This window comes from Phalacrocorax carbo, chromosome 4 (assembly GCF_963921805.1).
Source record: "Phalacrocorax carbo chromosome 4, bPhaCar2.1, whole genome shotgun sequence".
Lineage (NCBI taxonomy): Eukaryota > Metazoa > Chordata > Aves > Suliformes > Phalacrocoracidae > Phalacrocorax > Phalacrocorax carbo.
In genome coordinates, this window is record NC_087516.1 from 60,899,971 (window position 1) to 60,920,925 (window position 20,955).

The 20,955-nt window shown below is 44.6% G+C and overlaps 1 protein-coding gene across 11 annotated transcripts in view; it reads left to right on the forward strand.

The window, feature by feature from the left end:
• Positions 1 to 20,955, forward strand: part of EPHA5 (EPH receptor A5) — a 199,884-nt gene that overhangs the window by 165,701 nt on the left and 13,228 nt on the right. For all 11 annotated transcript variants that reach the window (XR_010372731.1, XM_064450171.1, XM_064450172.1 and 8 more), the window contains 7 exons: positions 3,091 to 3,158; positions 4,598 to 4,723; positions 5,745 to 5,930; positions 10,356 to 10,417; positions 11,487 to 11,696; positions 13,527 to 13,676; positions 18,359 to 18,552. Coding sequence is in view for 10 of the 11 variants with exons in the window: in XM_064450171.1 (XP_064306241.1) it covers positions 3,091 to 3,158; positions 4,598 to 4,723; positions 5,745 to 5,930; positions 10,356 to 10,417; positions 11,487 to 11,696; positions 13,527 to 13,676; positions 18,359 to 18,552 (996 nt within the window). In the remaining variant the exon portion in view is untranslated. The remainder of the gene's footprint in view (positions 1 to 3,090; positions 3,159 to 4,597; positions 4,724 to 5,744; positions 5,931 to 10,355; positions 10,418 to 11,486; positions 11,697 to 13,526; positions 13,677 to 18,358; positions 18,553 to 20,955) is intronic.

The window sequence follows — 20,955 nt, forward strand, 5'->3', positions numbered from 1 at the left end:
AACAAACGGGAGCTTTTTCTTCCACCAAAATTTATTGCAAATCCATAATATTTAGATACTTTTATCTGCCAGTAAGATTCACGTAGTGAATCAGGACTGTTAACCTGAAATAGCAGATTTTTATGGGATTTAGCTGGGAAAGAAAGGAGTAAAAACTGCATGTGTGTGTTATTTAAAGCATCTGAAGGTCAAGAATGGACAAAGTGTCGTTTAGCTGCAGTCAGCATGTACATGGCTTGTTTCTCTGGGTAGTTTAAGAAAACGAGCATGTGAAGGACACAAGTGATTGCAACAGGCAGGTTTTGCAGCAAGCTTTGTTAGTGACACCCAACTGTTGCTTGAGAGTCGCAGTCCACAAGCTGCCATTTCACCTTGGTATGTTTTGCGAGGGTTTTTTTAACGATGCTTTGGGCGTTTCCAGAGCCTGATTTCGTATATTAATGTGACGTGCTGCTGTATGTGTTACCCAGCTTGAGAGAGGGAGACAGCCGGAGCCAACTGGTTTGCATTGGCCCTTTGAGTGTGTCCCTGGACAGTAAAACATGGACCACTGTGCATCAGGGTGTGCTTAGATCACTGGACACAAGCAATGACATGTGCCCAATTTCTCTCTTCCCCCTCTTTATGGTCAAAGAATCAGGAGATGCAGATAGTAAAAAGGATACTGTTAGAAAAGCTTATTTGTAGGTGAAGTACTCCAAACCTGAGGAAGAGATGAGGGCATTTGCTCTAAAAGGTCAACAGAAGAAATCTTGTATATGTGCATTTGGCAGAAAGTTGAATTGAAACATTCGTGTATTTTTAAGAGAAAAAATTGAGTTATTCACCTCAATCCAGAGAATTACTTCTGCAGAAAACTGATGGAACTTTTGGCAACTTACAGCAGGAAAAATTGGGGTTGCCAGAAGTGGGAATTTGTACTGATACTCATATCTCTAGTTTAGATACTTAAAGGGAGGGGCAGTATGATGAAGAAGGAGAAGAATCCATTTTCACCCAAGGACTGTGAACACCAAAACGTGCTTTGAAATAACCCTTACTCCCAGGGTCTCCGCATACTCCTAGTGCTTAGTTTTTGAGTTAATTAGGCAGGACCCCATCTCGGGAAATGAAACTGCTGCTGCTAGAGCAAGGTGGCGAGCACCGACACGTGGATAACTGAGCTATGTCTCCGGGCACCTCATTGCCGCTCTCGTGGGGTTTGCATTTGGAGTGTGATGGTCTCAGCTTGGTTGCTGCTGCTGAAATCACGCCCTGCATGGATAGCTTGGCTGTTTATGAAGTGCGACCTGTTCATTGGCCCTGTCGTCTCCCTGCCTTGGACTGCCTGTCAGCCTCCCACCTTGTCTTCTGCACCTTGTCTCGATCCTTTCCCCTGTGCTTGCACAAACTTTGCAATCTGTTTTTTCCTCCTCTCCCCTTGGCACAGGTCTCCTCCCCTAGGTAAGCTTGCGCCTGCTCCCCTTCCCCAGGGTAACCTCGGGAGCTCATGTTGCTTTTCCCATCCTCGACCCTCTGGTGTCCAGCTCTGCTGGGGCCAGCTCAGTGGCGGTGCGTACGTCCTGTCATATTGGGGCTTTTGTCTGAAATCATGATCGTTTCACAAATCTGGTGCCAAAATCCTATAGTCAAAAGGCTGCTTGGCCCCTTGCAACCAGGCAGGCAGCAGTTCCCTGTAATAGGACTTCACGCTGAGGGCACGTTTCGTGCAGATGCCTATTACTGCCTCCTCCTAATTGCAGTTTTGTTTCTGCTAATCGTATGCTCCTCCTTGCTGCGAGTGATGCTGGAGTGCTCACATCTCCCTGTCTCAAAAATCATGGGCAATAAAAGAGAAGACTCCCAAGTTTCTCAGCTTTAAGTGGCTCCTTGGTAACCTGAGGCTTTCTTTGAGGTGTGCCAGCTAGCGATCACACTGTGTGCTGGCTGGCTTGCAGGTGTCCATTGCTGGCTTTTCACTCTATCAGGCAGTGTCCCTCTGTCTCATGTCTATGCAGTTTGCTTTAATGATGAACCAGTTCCTGTATCCAGTTATCATACCAGGTCCTTGGGGCTGCTGGCATATATATGTGCATCATGCATACCTCATCCCATATTTTTGAATGTATATATATGTGTGTATGTAGCAGTTCTCTTTGCCTGTGCAGTTACCCTGTAGCTTCCTAAGTGGCTGTCTAAGTGAAGCAGGTCTCAGAAATGCCACCAAAGCACTCAGTTAATGCTAATGCAATAACATTGCCTAGAGAACCAGCGAGAAGGGTGGGGGACGAGTCAGGGAAGACCAGCCAAAGACTAATAAGAGGATGCCCTGGGGGACACGTGACTCCCATATGGATGTGGTTGTACCCCCATGGTGAGATTCAGCAGCATCCTTACACTGCGTGGTGCTAATGTGGGAGCAAGGTAGGTCAGGAAGTGACTCTGCACCTTCTTCCATCTTTATGGCTGCTGGGCGGAGGGGATTGCATGAATGGTAGCTCCCCTGGGTAAAGACAGGAGATGTGCAAGAAACCCCATCAGAGCCAGGAGAGCCCTTGAAGGCAGCGGGACGACAGGTTTTGAGGGTTTTAACCCATCATTTTGCATGTGTATAAGGTGTTAATGTTTATGCAAGGCTATTTTCTAAAGTATGAAAATTTAAAGCTCTGCACAAATGCCCAGTGGATGAAGGGGAGCATGCAATACATACAACATGGTGCCTGCAAAAGCTCTGCAGTCCAAGAGATCTCGCTTCTGCAATTCTAACGTTTCATCCCATTCCCCTTCCATCGTCCTTCCTGTTCTTGCTTTTTTAAAAAATTCTTCTTAATAATAGCTAAATTACATGTATGGTAGAGTAGAGTTTTTCAGAAGCATCTGTGGGATTTGGAAGCACAAGTCCAATTGAAAATCAGTGGGCCTTGGGCCCTGAATCCCGTTAGGGAAATCGCAAGTAGTTTGATGAGCTAAAACTGGGACAGCAGCAATACAGCCACTAGAGAGGTTGGATTCATCACTGCTCTGGGTTTTTATGTTTTGTGAGATTTGAAGTAAAGAGCAGGGTTCTGCCATACCAGAGACAAAAACGCTCTTCTGTTGTTTTTTTTCCAGGCGATGTGGCTACAGCAAGGCTAAACAAGATCCAGAAGAAGAAAAGATGCATTTTCATAACGGCCACAGTGAGTAAAGATCGAACACGTATATATGTGGTTTTGGCTCTCTGCGGTAATGAGAAATACAAGTGACAGGGTTGTTTTGTGTTGTTGTTTTTTTTTTTTTAGTTGGTTTTGCTGGTAACATGGAGAAGAATTCAGTTTGTTCTGTTATTCAGTAAGTCCCCACCTGCCCCTGCTCTAAGCCCCACGCAGAATGGAGCGTTTGAACGGTCCTTATATGTGCCCAGCTATTCACACCTGTACGTTTGGAGCAGACCTCTTTAGTGAGCCATTTTTTTCTGTTCCTCTCTCTTTGCTGTGTGACCCAAGGTGCTACTAATTTTGCCTGGCCGGCACATAACAACTCTACATTTTTGTGCTCTGGACACATCAGTCCGGAATACTTGTTTGAAACCCTTGCTCCACCCCAGCCAGCAGAGAGGACCAGTCCCACAGCTACTCTTTGCCTTGGATGCCTCTGCAGAGGCCTGAGGAAAAACACCTACTTCTTGCTCCTAGGAAGCTTTCAGAAATGCTGTGTTAATGCCCCTACATGCAAAAAACCTCTGCAGTGATGCTAGAACATACACCTCATGGTTACTCTCAGGCCTTCTGTACGTCCAAAGCCAGTGTTTGAAAAGCCTTTCTTTGTCAAGTGCTGTGGGATGTGGGGTGCGTAACAGCAAGGTGCCTTTTGGGGTGGAAAAGGCAAACGCATCTTGAATGATAGTCAAATTTCCATTAGTGCTATGTAATGAAGGCAGCAGGAAGCAAATCAATTAAGAGCCACAGTGTAACGTAACTGTCTTATTAGACTGATGAGCAGTTCTTCATGTGAGTAGCCTTAATGATTGTCAAAACAAACTTATAGTATGGATAATGAAAATACTTCTCCCCCTCTCAAGTCCTGGAGAAAAAGCCTTCTATTGATTTTATTTATACTGGTACAACCCACAGGCTTTGTACTGCAAATATTGTGTTCATTTACATCTCAGTAACTCCATCTGAAATAATGTGGCCAACTGATTAACTAATATGTGACCAGCAGGGCATAATTTATTGCAGATCTCTGTCAGCCCCCTTCCATCCAACTTGCTTTGCAAGTTGCTTCCTTAACATTTTTCTTTTTGTACTTTTCCTCCTGGCGTACTCTTTCCAGATCCAGAAAAGGATCCTTTTGCACCACACCTCACACCAGCCCATTACACAGCACCAAGAGGGATTTTTTGCTGCGTATTGTTCCAGCTGAGCACTACTGTGTGCTTTTCTAAATAAGATGAAGTTGCACGTATGACACACATAAACTAAATGTCATTTTCCAAGTATGCTATTCATTTTCCCCATAGAAACAGGTTGCCCTGCTGCAATGTTTTCCAGCAAAGCAGAGTGCAAGGGTCAGGAGTGGGTATTGCCCATCATCTGTCACGCCATGTCCTGGTAACGCTCTTAATTTGTGTTTGCAGTTAAGTTGCCTGGAGTAAGGACCTACATTGACCCCCACACCTATGAGGACCCTAATCAAGCTGTCCATGAGTTTGCTAAGGAAATTGAAGCTTCGTGCATAACCATCGAAAGAGTTATTGGAGCTGGTATGGAAATGCATTGCATGACCCTTCGCAGCATGGAGGGTTGGCTTTCTTAAGAGATCTGGGAAGGTCCATGAAATATTTGTGCTGTTAGGTATCCTGCAAGTGACGGGGAGCGTGTTCCAGCTGAAGTCTGGGACAAATCTGTGGTTTCAAAATTCAGGGACTGAACTGGAAATGTCAGAAAATGGTCACGTTTGGACCAAGTTGAGTTATTCCGATGAATGCTAAGAAAAATGAGTCATTTAATTTTTAGGTTCTTTTCACGATTTTAACCTTTTTCTCCTCCTCTGTTAAGGTCAGTCTCAAATCAAAAATTAAGAATTAAATGATTTGGGAGAAATAAAAGCACAAACCAAACTCCAAAGCTTTTAATCCTTGGTTAAAAGAAGAAACTCCCATTTTCTTTCCAATTAAGCTGTTTGTTTGCACTTACGTCCAACTTTAGGAATATTTTTTCTATCCTCTGAAATTGAGTTTTTGGAGGTAATTTACTGTTCACCAGAGAAAAAGAAAAGATATCCATTTGGCTTACTTTTTTAGAAAGGTGGTCATAAAATCAGAAAGGGTTTATAGTCTATAAAAATATATGTTGCTGTGAAGGGCTAACAGCATTCCATCTATTTAACTTACCAAAGGAAGGTTAAGAAGCAAGTGGCTTGTGTTTTACAGCTATCTACACAGGGCAATGATATAGGACATGACAGGAGTCTTTCATCTAGTAGACAAAAACATGAAATGAGAAAAAAGCCCAATGGAATATAAAGCATAGCTCTTTAAATATAGGAAAATACATTTTTCTTCCCAGTTTTCTTGTGCTTATGAATTGCATGGCTCATGGTACACCAGGTATTTGAGGTGGTGACCACTGTGATGTTCAGCTTTCCACATCCATGAGTGTGGGACAGCCATGCATGCTTTTGATCAGCTATCTATGGGGGCTGGGCTGCATGCTGGAGACAGATGTGCACCGTGCATTCCTTTGATGTGCTGTGATACTGTTCTTTCTGATTTTTCTCTGAAGGTGAATTTGGGGAAGTCTGCAGTGGGCGACTGAAGCTGCAGGGAAAGCGGGAGTTTCCGGTGGCTATCAAAACCCTGAAGGTGGGCTACACAGAGAAACAGAGACGAGATTTCTTGGGAGAAGCAAGCATCATGGGGCAGTTTGACCACCCCAACATCATCCACCTGGAAGGCGTCGTCACAAAAAGTAGGTACAAGTTGCTGCGGACTGCTGTCCTTGAACTCTGGCTGATGGGAGAGTTGGTTAGGGGGGGAAAGCTTGGGTAACTCATTTTGACTGCGCCTTTCACAATTTCTCAAAAAAACAGTGAACTCCCCTTGCTTGAAATGTCACAATTTGTAGGTCAGCTAGGATCAGGTTCCCCGACATTGTAAAGGGGGTTTGTGCCTGAAGGATTTTGTTGTTCTTCCAGCTAGAATGGATAGATAATGGCTAAAATGATAAAAACCATTAACTCCCTCTGCAAACTTTGCCTCACCTAGGCATAAAATGCATGGGCTAAGAGAAAAACCCCCTTCAAAGGCCCCAAATTAAATGAGACAGAAATAGGGGATGAAACCCCTGGCCAGCCTCAGGCAGTGGGTGGGCAATGGCGACGGCAGTAAGCCTGGGATGTCTGAATGCCGGTGGGGTGCGCTGCCTGACTTCTGCCTTGCAAGTAGTTCAGCAGCACCTACCGCCTGCAAAATGCAACAGCGTTTTGAATGCAGCGACGCTGAGGCACCGCTAAGTTTTTAGAGCAGGCCCACTTCTTATTCCTGCCTTTGTTTACTTTTGAAACCACATGAGCCCCAGGGTGAACAAAGATAGTCAAGAAGTGGGAAGCAATTTACCTGGCAGGGAAACAGGGAGGATTTTGCTACCGAGAGTCTGGAAAAAAAAAAAGAAAAAAACCCAAAGCCCACAACCCCTGATGATTTCCAACCATCATATTTTGACAAACCACTGAAGCAAAGCCCACAGGAGGGTAGTGCTGAGCCTTGTGATCACTCACGTGGGATGTGAGCAAGGACAGAAGTTAGCTGAAGTTTTGCTTTCCAGAAGCGAGGGAGAAGAACGGCAGCGTAGATGAAGATGACAGGACTGTGTAAAACCACGATTAAGGCAAGCTCCTGAGGGGATCTGCTTGTGATGCCGGTGGTAATAGTTGACCCTGGTGCTGGCATGTAGGTTATGAGAGTGGATGAGTGCTTGGAGAAAATGTGAAATGACTGGCAAAACGTCCCAGCACAAGAGTTACTGAGGTCTGACTGCTCAGTTAGCAAAATAACCTCCCATAACCTTCCCAGCCCGGTTCTTCTCCACATTACTATATGCACTAAAGACCAGGACAGAGGAAGGGACCACCACATCTGAATGTGCCCAGCCCAAGCCTCTCTGGCTGTTGATGCTGTGTTGAGCTGATGGGAAAGGTGCAGAGGTGTTGTTACTCTTCCATTTTAAAGCCTTGAAGGGTGTACATTATTTTAATCAAGGATTGTTTTGTTGACAGCAACTACTCCTTTATTTTAAGATATATTTTAAGTGTTCTGCGAAGTTTTTGCTAGCTGAAGAAGCACCAGCTTCGCAGGTGTGAATGGCCGTCTCCCTTCTTGTCTTCATGACTGGTAACGTCAGATCTTAGCTACTACCCTTCAAATGTCGGCGTTTGGGGCTGTGTGGCTGCTGTTAGTACCCTTTGTCATTCATCAGAGAGCATCTCCAAAATTAGCTCTCTTTCAGAGCTGCAGTAGAGAAGGTACAGACACTCTAGCTGTTTGTCCTGTTCATATCCTTATAACCTACTCAAAATTAATGTTATTTTGCAATCAGCAGCCTTTTCTTGCATTTTTTCCTTGAAATTGTGTTTCCTAAAACTTTTATGAAGAGGAAAAATTAACCAAGATAGGTTTCTCCCCAAAATTGAATAAATATCAAAATCTCTCAGGGTCACCTTGTGTAGCCCTTAATATATAAAAGCTCGAATTTCTAGCCCTGCAGAGATGTGGGATGTTGGGCAGGAAGCAAGTGACAATTATACATCCATAAAAGCTGCTGCTGACAAGGGCTTGAGTCTTTCTGGCTGCCAGGGCCTCAGGGGATGGGTGGGAATCCCACTTTTAGAGAGGATGTGCCTCCCTAGTGAGCTGCCATTTATATAAAGTGGCTGTCTGCTCCAAAGGCCGTGGAAACACTGGAAACTTTGCTTCTAAATTGGGCTTGGAGCAACTAGAGTTAGGATGCAGGGGGATGCCTGCACCCTGCTCTCCTCATTAGCTTAGTAAATGCTTGTTTACTGCACTCAAAATTTTTTCTGTCGGGCATCTGGAGCATCTTCCCAGCTTTTTTCTTTTCTTTTAAATGGACCAAAACAACGTTTATGAATCCCAAACTATGCTGCTATCTCAAGGTATTGTTTAACTTCTTTTTCCCTTTAGTGTTTTAGTCATTGGCCTCTCATGGAACCAGATCTTTAGGGTAAAATGTCTTTGCTGCATCATGATTTACTTTGGAAGTAAATTAAGTTAAATTGAAATAGGCCATTTTTAATTCTGAATGAGAATATCCGCACAGGGGCTTAATACCATTTAACTAATCTAGTTCTAATGCACACCTTAGTTAATTTGGATTAATCGTCTTCATTGTCCCTGTGCAGACAAGCCTTTAGCTATTTCTGTTTTACAAAGGTAATGATGGTGCTGTTTTCATTCGCGTTCAGTTTGGTTGCGCTGACGGTGTGCACATGCCGTTATTACATTGATGTGAATGACATCTATACACATTTTATGGTCCCGTAACGCCAGAGGGAGGGAGCCCTGCTGACACAGAGAGTCAGCCCAGCGCTTCAGAAGGCCCGATGTTTACTTTTCATTTACATTGTTGAAAGTTACTCTATTTGTGCCTGTATTTCCATGCTCTGGTTATGGGGCTAATTTATTCCACAATTACTGTCAACCTGCAGCAGTCAGATAATGAAACGTAGGTACCAGAAATCTTATTTTCTTCCGTCTGATGCCAACCAAAGGCAGAAGTCTGAAGGAGGTCCCCCATGGTGGTGGCGTAACAAAACGCCAGTGTCGCTGCAACGCTGCCTTGAAGTGTCAGAGATAAAGGGCTCCATGCTACAGTCAGGGGTTTAGTGTTTAAAAACAAAACATTAAAAAAAAAATTTACATGTACCTGGGATTTTCCTTCCCTGTGTAGCCACTGACGTGTTTGCCAACCTATAGCAATGTCACCTGAGATCTCTCCTCCCTCCTGCAAAAAGCCCATGTTATGCGTAGACAGATGGCTGTCATCCTTGAAGATGGGGCCCGTTATTTCGTTTGGGACTCAATGATATTTTTCATGGCCCTGAGATGTATTTCTCGTACCAAAAGTAATGCTTTTGGCAAGCTTTGAGCTCGGGGTGTAGCTGTGATACTAACTTAAAAGACTTGAAGTGGTGCAGGTCCCTCACACTGCAAAGGTAGTATCTGCACAACAATGAGTGTTTTGATTGACAAGTTTACAATTACCTTTATTGTGTAGATAATTAAGCAGTAAATTAGGCAAATAGTTAAAGTAAGGGGAAAGTGGGAAGATTAAGATCAATCTAAATGGTAGAACATGTGCCGATTTTTAGGAGCATTTACCTTCATGTGCATGTTACGGCACGCAACAGCTCTCGTTGATCATTTCTATGAAAGACATTTATAATGCACTTCACAAATAATTGACAGCTCCTCTTTTGTCTGTGCTTCATGCTAGCTAATGGAAATTGATTTAAATAAAAAATGATTTACATGTTCTTATAAGATTTCATTGAGTTTACGAGAGCTGGAGCACACCACATTAATTATTGCTATGTCATTGTGGCAAGCTAGCGAGAAATTAGATATAAAAACTGAGCAAAAACTATATATAATTACCATTAAAATGAGTTGGGCATGAAAATTAATCAAAGGGATTTGGAAAAACATTATTATTCCTGTCAACAATAGCAGACCAGGTCTTTTGCTAAGAACTTTCATTTTGATTTCCACTCGCACTCATTCCATACTTAGCTCACTTTTGTTCTGCAGCATAAATATTCCTTTTCTTACTTCCAGATGTGTTTACACAGGTAGGCACATGGGATTACTTGAATTACGAGGGATGTAATCCCATCCTTTCCTGGTCCTGGTTTTGGTGGCTACCAAGCTCAGATAGATACTTCACATCATCCTGGTTGCTCCTGTTGGGCTCCCATTGTTACTTCAGGGTGTTGAAGCTATAGGGAAGAGTCCAAAGAGGTCACTGTGTGCAATTTGGCCTCTGGAAGCTTTCAGCTTGTTCTCAGACATGAGGAGAAGGCTGTGCATAGTTTGCCTGGGTTCAGCTTGCAGCCTCTTCCTCTAATCTAATTTAAATACTCTAGGGCTTGGTACCGCACCCATAATACGGGATTACTTTTTTGCCTCCTCCTTGATTCCTCTATTTCTACATATATTCTGGCAAAAACTATTGTCGTCCTGCCTGGACAGCAGTGTCTTAGTGTAGATTGACTGTTACATGGCTGTATATTCACATTCAGGTGCATTATGAAAAGACTTTATTATTGTTCATGCTTTTTAAATAAACTACTAACAAACTCGTTCACCTTTTTTCCAGGCAAACCAGTAATGATAGTGACCGAATACATGGAGAACGGTTCTCTGGATACATTTTTAAAGGTAATGCTTAGGTCCTTTTTCCAGGAGGACTCTGGTTAAAATGTGGGTTCTTCGCAGATGGTTAATATCAATGAAAATGTTTGCTGGGTGCTGGTCCAGCTGTTGATGCTGTCTGGAGGCAGGAGTAGCTCAGTTGTCTGTTTGATCTATATTTATACAGCATCATGAAGAACCTGGTTCATGCATTGATACAAACAGATAAGAATAAATTGGAGGATATTGTATTTATTTTAGAAAGCAGTCCGCTGCATGGAAATGATTAACTTATCCTGCAAAATTTGTTTCAAGAGCACATCTGTAGGGGAATAGACAGGGATCGGCGACCGGAAGATCACGGGATGTGACGGAAAGATAGGCTCCTCCCCATAGGAGTGGCAGGAACAGGAAGCGCAAGAGCTATATAAGCGTGTGACGCAGCTAAATAGACGGACATTTTGTATCCATCATATTGATGTCTGTGCATCACTGTCCCCAGGGTGGGTAGAGCCCTGTGTCCCGGAGATATGCGGCCCAAGATAAGTTCTCCCGTAGAAGCGTACAGCTACAACATCCACACTGCATTATGGCAAACCCCAGACGTGTCAGAGTATTTCCATGAAACATAAGAGCTAGAGAAGGGAGGTTAGAGGAAGTGATTAGAAATGCAGTGTGGCAACATAGGGAAGAGCCCCTACCCCCAAATATCCACACGTGGACCATTACAGGTAGGATTTCCATGCAACTTGGTGCCATTCAGTTGGCTGACTCAGAGACAGCCCACCCCAGTGCCTTTATACACATAACTACATGTGTTCACTTGCAGCCACAGGCTCTTTATCAGTCACCAGTGGAAATAGTTCGTTCCTTCATCTCCAGTTAAAAGAACTACATTTCCCTAGCTATGTCTCTGGAGATCCTAATCCAAACAGTGAAACTTGGAAAAGCTTTGTGGTCAGACCATGAGAGTAATGAATTATTAATTTCACGGTTTTTCTTCCCTGGAGACTTGCTTTTGCATTTTTATTCACACACACGCAATGCTGAGGGTGCAGAGACTATCAACTGATCAAATGTCTCCTTCCTTTTGCAGAAGAACGATGGGCAGTTCACGGTCATTCAGCTGGTTGGGATGCTGCGAGGCATTGCATCAGGAATGAAGTACCTGTCTGACATGGGTTACGTACACAGAGATCTGGCTGCCAGGAATATCCTAATCAACAGCAACTTAGTCTGCAAGGTGTCAGACTTTGGCCTCTCCAGAGTCCTAGAAGATGACCCGGAAGCAGCATACACAACCAGGGTGAGTTATGAGGATACCGAACTGATTGAGCTCAAGAAAAATGCATTCCCTGCCACATTTTGGTGTTCAGGCCCTCTAGCAAAGAGGTTTCTATAAATCCAGAGCCTCAAAACTGTGCACAGGGGTTTGGCCAGGTGTTACCAGTTAATTGTTATCAAGTTAATTTTGCAAATTCATGTGACTTTGTAGTGGGAATGGCCAAATAAGGCAGAACTTAACTAATAACTATTAAGTTTATGTTGGGCACCTGGGTCAAATAGCAAACTTTGCAAAGGTGCCGTGCTGCCAGCTCTATTCTGTCCTCTTTAGTGAATACCAAAGGAAGGAAAGAGCAAGAGCAAGTGCTTTGCTTAGGCACCCATGCAGAGATGTAAGCCATGGTCTTCTGGACAATTTGACCCTTTTAGAACATTGGTAAGCATGTAATGCCCATTGCAAATGATACACGTTGCCCTCAACATTACCCTGTAATTTCCCCCAACCTGAGAAGGAGCTGCTCCAGCCTGAGTGCTCTGCCCCTTTCCATCTTTGATCCATCCTTTCAGGGCATCAGGCCACAAGCCCCGGCACTGCGGGAGGGGATGGACAGGACCCATCCTCCACAGCACAGGCTTGGGGAGAGCCTCCAATATTCATGGCAGTGATTGGCACACCTGGACATGTCCTATTATCATGTTTTCCCAAGGGTATTGTTTTACTGGTGGTGGGAGCTGTCTGGGTCACGTTCCCACTTCCCGCGGAGATCTGGGAAAGGCCTTTCAGCTCTTGGCAGTCACGGCCCCACGACGGGGCTCGGTGCGTGGCTGGACTGGAGCCTCTCTGCAGGCTGGAGGGCTCTCAGCCAGCCCTGCTGCGGCTGCAGTGTGCTGCCATGTGCTAATTGGCACTGCTGAGAATCTGGCCCCTCAATTAGGGCATGTGCTGATAAGCCTGTGAATAAATAATTATTGGAAGAAGGGACTTTTTGAAATTTGCTTTAAAAATGTGTTCCAAATTCTACCTTTTTCTAATAACAAACACTGTTAGGGGCATTCAGGGAGACCTTCCAATATTTAGCTCAACACTGAGAGGAAGGGACTTCACAGTAAAATGTATTTTGATATAAATCAAGAGAGACAACTCTTTAAACCCAGTGAGAAAAGTATTCCTTAATCCGAACTCCCTCTTCCCTCCCCTCTTCCTTTTCAGAGCTGGTCTGAAGCTTGGCTTCTACAATGGTAGAAAGGGTAAGGGAAACAGCAAAGCACATTTGACAGCTGTGGCACCATTTTCAGTCCCACAGCAGAGGCCAAGCAGGCTGGGCAGGCTGGTCTTTGCACACACAGATTTCTGTGCCCGCTACGCTGATCTCTCTGCAGGATAGGGACTGCATTAAAAAAAAAAAAAAAAGAAAGAAAGAAAAAAGGGGCATTACTTCCGCAGCAATTTGCATGAAGCCCTCGATAGATCAAAGTCTTCCTCAGCTTCAGAGCTGTCTGTTCCTCCCCCGCTTGCTCTCAGAAACGGAGGAACTGTATTCCCCTACCAACCCGTGCAACGTAATTGAGATGTTGATCCTATACATGTCCCAGCATTCAAACAGCATTCAAACAACAAACCTTCAGGACAGCCAATTAGTAGGCAGTCTACAAATGCTTATGGGCTGAGATAATGTGGAAAGGGGCCCCATGCTGTCAAACAGATTTACTTTAAAATTCGATGTCTCTTTCCAGAGAGAAAATAATATCCCTCGGTGCTCTAAGAAGTGCTGTTTCGTCCTCTTTTGTGTGTTCTCTGCCCTCCTCTGCAATCTGGTTTTGGGTTTTTTTTTTCCTGTTCTTTTCCTTCAAGGGAGGGAAGATCCCCATCCGATGGACAGCACCCGAAGCAATTGCCTTCCGCAAATTCACATCGGCCAGCGACGTTTGGAGCTACGGCATTGTAATGTGGGAGGTGATGTCCTACGGCGAGAGACCTTACTGGGAAATGACAAACCAAGATGTAAGTAAGCACGTGTGAGAGCTGCCACGTGATGGGACTTTGAGGGCTCGGCATTCATTCTGCTATCAGAGAGGCAGAACGGGGACAAGACGAGGAGAGCCGCTGTAAAAATAGCTTTACTTCCCCATGCCAGGCAAAAATGATCCTCCTACTTGATGCTCTTTTTTTGTAGCAGCAGCCCAGAACAGGCTGTGCACAGAGCGAAATGTATCTGCACAGAGGCAAGCCTGCTTCCCCCAGCAGACCACTGGAGCTTCACTAACGCTGTTAGAGCTGGAGCCTGTCCCTCCTCTGCTTAATGACAAAGGTCTGCCAGGAGATAGATGCTGATAAACTGGCAGCATTTCAATTGTGTTTTCGAGCCCTTGCTGCCACATAAAGCAGAAACTCAAGAGTCATGGTAAGGGCTTTGTTTCCCTGCACAACAGCTGGGTGATTTGATCTAGTGACAGTAGTCCAGAGAGTTGCGTCTCAGTTGCCATTGCATTGCTGATCTCAAGAGCATAGTTTTGCTCCTGTGGTGAACATCTTGTAAGCCTGTGCTAACACAAGCTCTCATGGTTTGTTTGTACAGCACCCTTCGAGTTGTGTCCCCTTGCTTCTGGGCCCCGATGCCCCCTTAAGCCTCTGACCTTAAGGCCACCCTCTGAAGCATCTCTGAACAAGGAGATGCCTGGGGACATTGTCCCCTTCCTGACTGACCCCAGCTTGTGTAATGATCTCTTGATCCTAAAGCAGGGCTACCTCCTACCCTGAGCTCACCATATACATATGTCCTTGTCTAAGGCTAAAAACATTTAAACCTGGGGTTCCCAGATTTTATAGGCCCCTCCTTTCTCTTCACACCTCTGAGAACCATGACATGTGGAGGTCTCTGAGGATGCCAGCTACTTCATGAGGGGGTCACCATGAGGCACGCAGGGACCCCAAAGCAGCTCTGCAATGGGGGGAGAAATACACCTCTCTCCATTTGGCAAATCGAGTTGTTCCTCATCCCTCCCACTTCATCTCTGCAGCCCTGCCGCCTGCGGAGATGCTGCTTCTGGTGGGGCAAATTAAGCAGGTCCTTGCTCTGCCATGGGTTTCCTCTGGTCACACCACCTGATGTTTCATCCTTTTTTCATTTTTTGAGCAGCATCCTTGTCCCCATGACTTTCTGCTGTTTCGCTGGCAGCAAAGGCTCTGGCTGAGCCTTCTGTTTCTCCTGTGTTTTGTCTGCGGGTCTTTGCCATCAGTGGATGTTACTACCTGTCACGCTGAGCTGCTGTCTCATCTCGCTTCGAGTCCAGGCGTGGAAATGAGCGGTACCTTTGAGACGGTCACACCATGCTTCTTGCCAGGGAGATGAGCACGTTGTTTGGCATGAATGCCCCACTGCTTCTGCATTCCTGAGGCTGTCACGTTTGCAGGGAGTTTGGTAAATCAACATGTATCTACGCAGGAATTTTTCTCAATCAAATACGGAGACTTTCTTCCATAGCCTGTGCAGAGAATACAGCAATTGAGAGCCAAGCTTTTTTCGGTCACACTGAGCACTGTAACTATCTTTAATGCTGATGCACAGATGTTGTTCAGTAAATGCCAGGCTAAGATTCATGCTGGTGCCAGAGAAATAATGTTCTGTGGCCAGGGGAGTCCCTTGTCTGGATCATAACGCTAAGAATATCCACACTTTGCAGAACTGTTCTGAACAGCCCAAATGCCTCTGCACACTGTGGGGCACAGGGTGAATTTCATACTTGCCTGAGAAGAAGCAGGTGGGGGACTGGTTTCATTAGGAGCAGAAAGCAGAGGACTGGTGAGATGTTTATAAGCATCAGTTCCAGCTCAGACTTTGCTTGGGTTACCTCTCTGCCTATGTGCAAGTGGCAAGTGCCTGGGTGGTGGTAGCCTAGGAAACTTAATTTCAGTGCTGTGGCATGTTTCTCATGTCATTTTTGCCTTCGTCCTTCATCTTCTGAAGGCCTCTTCTTCTTTCCTCCTCTGCTTGTGTTGGCAGAAGAATCAGTGGTGTTAGTACAGCATTGGCTTTCCTGTGGAGGACTGGGGGGCTCTGCCTGCATGAATTTCAGACTCAGTTGCACAAGAGTGAGTTGTTGCATGGCTTGTAATTAAAGCACATTGTTTGCAAGCACAGTCAGTGATGAGTAAAACAATTCTCACCATGTTACAGACAGATTTCTTTAAAGGAGGTGCAGTGCCGTAGGGCAGGCAACGTTGTAACTGCAAAAGCTACAAACCACATTTTAAAGTCGTGCTGGTTTCTGGATAGCCTAAAAACATGCTTTGACTCGACCACAAGATAAACCTTTGATGCAGGAATTGTTGAGAGGTATTTTGTGGCCTGTGTTACACAGGTAGCTAAGCTGAATGATCACAGTGGTTACTTTTTAGTCTTCAGACTGGTGGTTTTATGAAAACATAGAGCTAAAAGTGTTGCTTTGGTTTACTGGAATAGCCTATCCCAAATCATCCTCTCCCAAACTTCCAGTTTAGTCACCCCAATCCATAAGTGAGTAGTGCTTGTCCAGAAGAGAAATGGGAACAAACATGCCTCTTTATAGGTGCAAATTTTAGCTCTACAAGTCATACATAGCAGAACACACCAATGAGTGGAACAGCAACATGCCATTTTCTTGTTTTCCAAGTATTGTGGTGGCTACAAGTGGCTTGGTCTTTATTCTTCCGTTATTTTTCTCCTCCTGTTGCCAGACCGTCAAGGCACCTTCAGATGCAAGAGTGTATTTCAGCATCCTAGCTCCTCACAGTATTTTGATACCATTTACATTGTATTGCCAGAACGAACAACATCCTGTAAATTGAGTTAACGCTATTGATTGCAATGTTACTGCCAGGAATATCAAACATGCATAACCCCATTGCAGATGTAGTTCAGATATTCTGAGCTGGTGCCAGATGGTCTGCTCCCTGTTTTGCTACTATTTTGTTTCTGCTACAGCTGGAGGATGATCCGTTATTGTTATAAATACGGATGCGGACACAGCAAATAACATTCTCATGGCTGTGCCACACTGAGGCTTTTTTTATAGGGCAGCTGTAAATCTGGTATCAGGGACCAGCTGAAAAGCATGATATGAAGAACAGACAGTGCAGATAGCATGGTGTGGTGGGGCCGGTTTTTGATGCAGTGAGCAAAAGCCAGGCTGTAGAAGAGATTGGTTTACAAGTGCAGGTTGGGTGGAGAGCGGTGCAAGTGCTCCACCAACAGATGAAATCTTAGATGGGCGCAAAAGGACTGCAGGTCTTGTGGGCCAGATCTTCAGATGTGCTCGCTACCCATGGAGAAGATTACAAAGACTCGCCTAAATACTTTTCTACTGTGTAGATCCTTAGGGAGTTTCAGGTTCCCACTACTGCTGCTCAGCCAGCCCAGCTCATTCCTGGGACTCTTCCACTTGGTAAAAAGCCCTGTGGTGGAGGACAATTTTAAAGCAATCCATGCAGTCCTGAATTTCAGAGCCTTCTAAAATGCAATGCCAACCTGACATGGCTCTTCCTGTACTGCTCATACAGGGACTAAAGATCAAGAAAACAGCTTCCATGCTAACCACAGAGCCTTCTTTTTAAACACAGGATGTTATCAGATCATAAGATGGTGCCTAGAATGAATGGCATCTGAGGCAGTCCTTGGAGTCCAACAGTGAAGCGCTGTGGTTTTCCACATAGCAAATAGCTGCGTCCAGCTCCTTTTGGTCAAGGAGTCTTGGGAGTATAGGGTGTGAAGATGGGCTGCTGGGACTCTCTTGGCACGGTCACAGACCCTTGTGGCTTGAAACGTGAGCTGTATTCTCCTGAAAATTGTAATGGTTCAAAATGGGAGCTGCTGGGCTTGGGGCCCTGCTGTAAATCTGCCCCGAACTGGGGAAAACAAGTTCCTTTCTTCAATTCTGCACTCATTTATTCATTTCTGCCTTTCAAGAGAGCAGGCAGCACATGTGCATACCACTTGTTTCAGATATAGAACCATAGATGGTTTGTGTTTGAAATCAGTGCAACAACCCTCCCCTGGTTTTAATTTACATACTCTTGGGCTGACATTTTAAATTCCTGGCAGAAATGTGGCCACACTAAGAAATGACTAGACCCAGACAGTATTGAATGATATATGAGATGGTTATTCTGCCTCTGCCTTGAATCCATCCATCAATTAGGATTCAAAGTATCTTTTGAAATACAGTCAGACTTTTATTACTGTAATACAAATTTGTGGTCTAGCACATGCCTTTTCATTTAAAAAGAAGCCAACATCTGAATAAACAAAATCACTGCACTCAAAGAATATGCCAGAAAGCCCCGTAGGCTGCTTTTCTTGGGCTTAGGGTAGGCTCCAGGAGTTTCCTGGTGTATATATAACCTACAGACCTCAGCTGAGCTTTGAACAAGTGCAACCTGGCGGTTTGGTCCCCTGGTTGCAGCAGTGCCTTGGCTTTCTGGATTCATTTTGCAGTGACCAAAAATTAAGTTATTCAACTCATCCCACAGTAAATATGAAAGATGCGGGGTTTACTGGGTTTGCCTCTTGTGTACAGAGTTGGGGGGCGGTGGGATTTTACATAAGCATGTTGCTCATCCCAAAGTTCTCTGTTGAAGTCAGTTTGCATTTGGGAAAAAGGTGAGAGGAAGAAAAGCAACCCGTCAGCCTCGTGTTTTGTGTCCCGTAGGTGATTAAAGCCGTGGAGGAAGGCTATCGCCTGCCAAGTCCCATGGACTGCCCTGCTGCTCTCTACCAGCTAATGCTCGACTGCTGGCAGAAAGACCGCAACAGCAGGCCCAAGTTTGACGAGATTGTCAGCATGTTGGACAAGCTCATCCGTAACCCAAGCAGCTTGAAGACATTGGTTAATGCATCGAGCAGGTACAAACTCGGGCCAGAGCCATTTCTCAGAGTGAGATCCTTGTTTGAATACCCGCCCCTGGGGTTGAATTACCACTTATTATTTAGCCTGTGTGCATCTGCGGGTGGATGTTCCTCCAGCTTCATTATGCCCAGGGGAGTTTTCCCAAATCAACTTTTTCTTTCGAAATTGGCAGGCAGGTGAGCAATTCTATAAATATAAAATCTATAAATGCAGTGCTGCTTCCACAAAGAAAATTACTGTGGCCTGTCTTTCAGAAACAGGAGTTTCAGCGGTATTTGTAGGTCTGTGATAAAGCTACTTGTGCTCTACCCCAAGGTTAGAGAGGGCAAGACTTGAGTGCATGAAGTAGATAGTAAATGCTGCTCAAATTATCTGCCTGTTGACTTTATCTTGATAATACAAATGAAGAGCGTCTCTTGGGGAAACTCTTAGGATGTGCAAGGCTCACGGATGTCCAAGTGCATCCTCCCACAGCTATTCCCGGGTGTGCTAGCCACCACTGCCACTTCTGACAGTCTTGGTAATCGCAAGAGGATCTCTGTGGTTCCCAAAGAGCTGTACACAAACCATTTACTATAACCACGTTAAGGGAATAGAGCAGCCGGTGTGCAATTAAACATGAATCTGAATAGCTACACGGCTACAAGTATGTAAATACGGACAAGAAATACCAGCACTTGAGGGAAAAGAGATTAATATTTTTCAGTGAGTTCTAGTGTTGGGGTCTCCCCCATACTGGAGTCTTGGAGAGGCTTTTTCTTTTTTCACTCTAAGCACACAAGTATTACTTCTGAGCCGTCTGTGTTGCTAATCACTCAGTCCCTTGCAAGGTCATGAAGGAGTGATGAATATAAATCATCGCTGCTTCACTGATGGCAGTGGAGTTCCCCTAATTAACACTGGAAGAGGCCCTTCAGAAAAGCCTATTCTCAGAGGAGGCAAAAAAGACACATTGTTTTCCTTGGACAGGAATCAGAGGGATGTAAGATGAGGTTAGACTGGTGGTGTGGACCAAAGCAGATGTACTGTTGTGAGCTTAGGCCAAACCGTCTCCGCACCTTCCAAGTGAGTCTTGCACAGCTGCATGTGACCCATCTTTCCTGTGGCAGCTGGACCTCACATCCCTGTGTTGGCATGTCTGCACATATGGCGTCTCATGCACTGGAAGAGAAGAAACATGAAATCTTTGTTATTTAAATAAAAGATCTGATTTGTCGGGCTATTTTACATATATCATTTACCATCTGAAGAAGAAAAAATTACTCTTATTAGCAATTAGATATAACGTCAGTCCCAGCAAACCTGCAGGAAAAGGTTTATGATAGCATAAAGTATGTGATGTTTCACTTTTATTTTCAGTTCAGAACAGTCATTTTCCAGGCCTGTTATGCGGTGGTTCATGCACTCTTTCATACCAAACTGTTTTGCCAGGAAAGAGGAAAGTAGGCAGCAAACCGTTTCCCTGAGCTGCTAAACGCTTTGCTGATGTTTTATTCTATGAACAGGTCCATGCAATTCCAAACCTCTCCTTCTCAGAGCTGCTGTGGGTATTTTCTATGTAGATGGAGCACCTGAACAGCCAGGCTTTGGGACTGTGCTTCTGTAACCATAGGTTCCCATGCCCAGACCACAGTAATTCCAAATGAATCATAATTTCAACGTACGGCAGCTGTAAAGGGTTTTTTTTAATATATGTAATGTATTCTTTATGGAAATTCTCATTAATGCAAATAAGGAAGGAAGTCACTCTTTACATTACAGCATGTGTATATCAGTTTCTACCTCCTGACATTAGTGATGAAAATCCACTTCTCGTTATGATTACTTAGGAGTTTTGAATTCCTCATGTGTATAAAATGTTATGGGAAGCCATTATGTTCTTGGTACTGCAAGTATTCACATTTTATTGGACCCCTCAGCATTGCTATTAAATAAACAAACAATACTAATGTGCTCATAAAATACATGAAGATTCCTGAAGTGCTATAATAATATAATATCCCAGCTCTCCTTCCAGTTGAAAGTCTTTTAAGTGTAATTCTCATCGTCAGAGGCTGACTCAGAAAAAGGTCTTTTACCTGTGGGTAATAATCTTTATGCAAGGCTTGTATTAGCTGTAGGTACATCCCGGTTTACGAAGCAGAGGACAAATCTAGTTTCTTTCCTGGCTGACCTTGGACAAGCCCCCTTTGCCCTCTGCGCATCATTAGCAGGGTGGTGGACCTGTACGTGGCACGGGTCGCTTGTGCCAAGCGCTGTATCGGTCTTTCTGCTGCAGTGAAGGGTTATTTTTTGCCTGAATTGCTTCTTCCACGCATGGCATAATAAAGCAGGTAGCAATAGCTGTGGCAAGGTCTTGAGTGAGTATGCAGGAGCAGGAGTCTGCCTCTGGTTTCAGG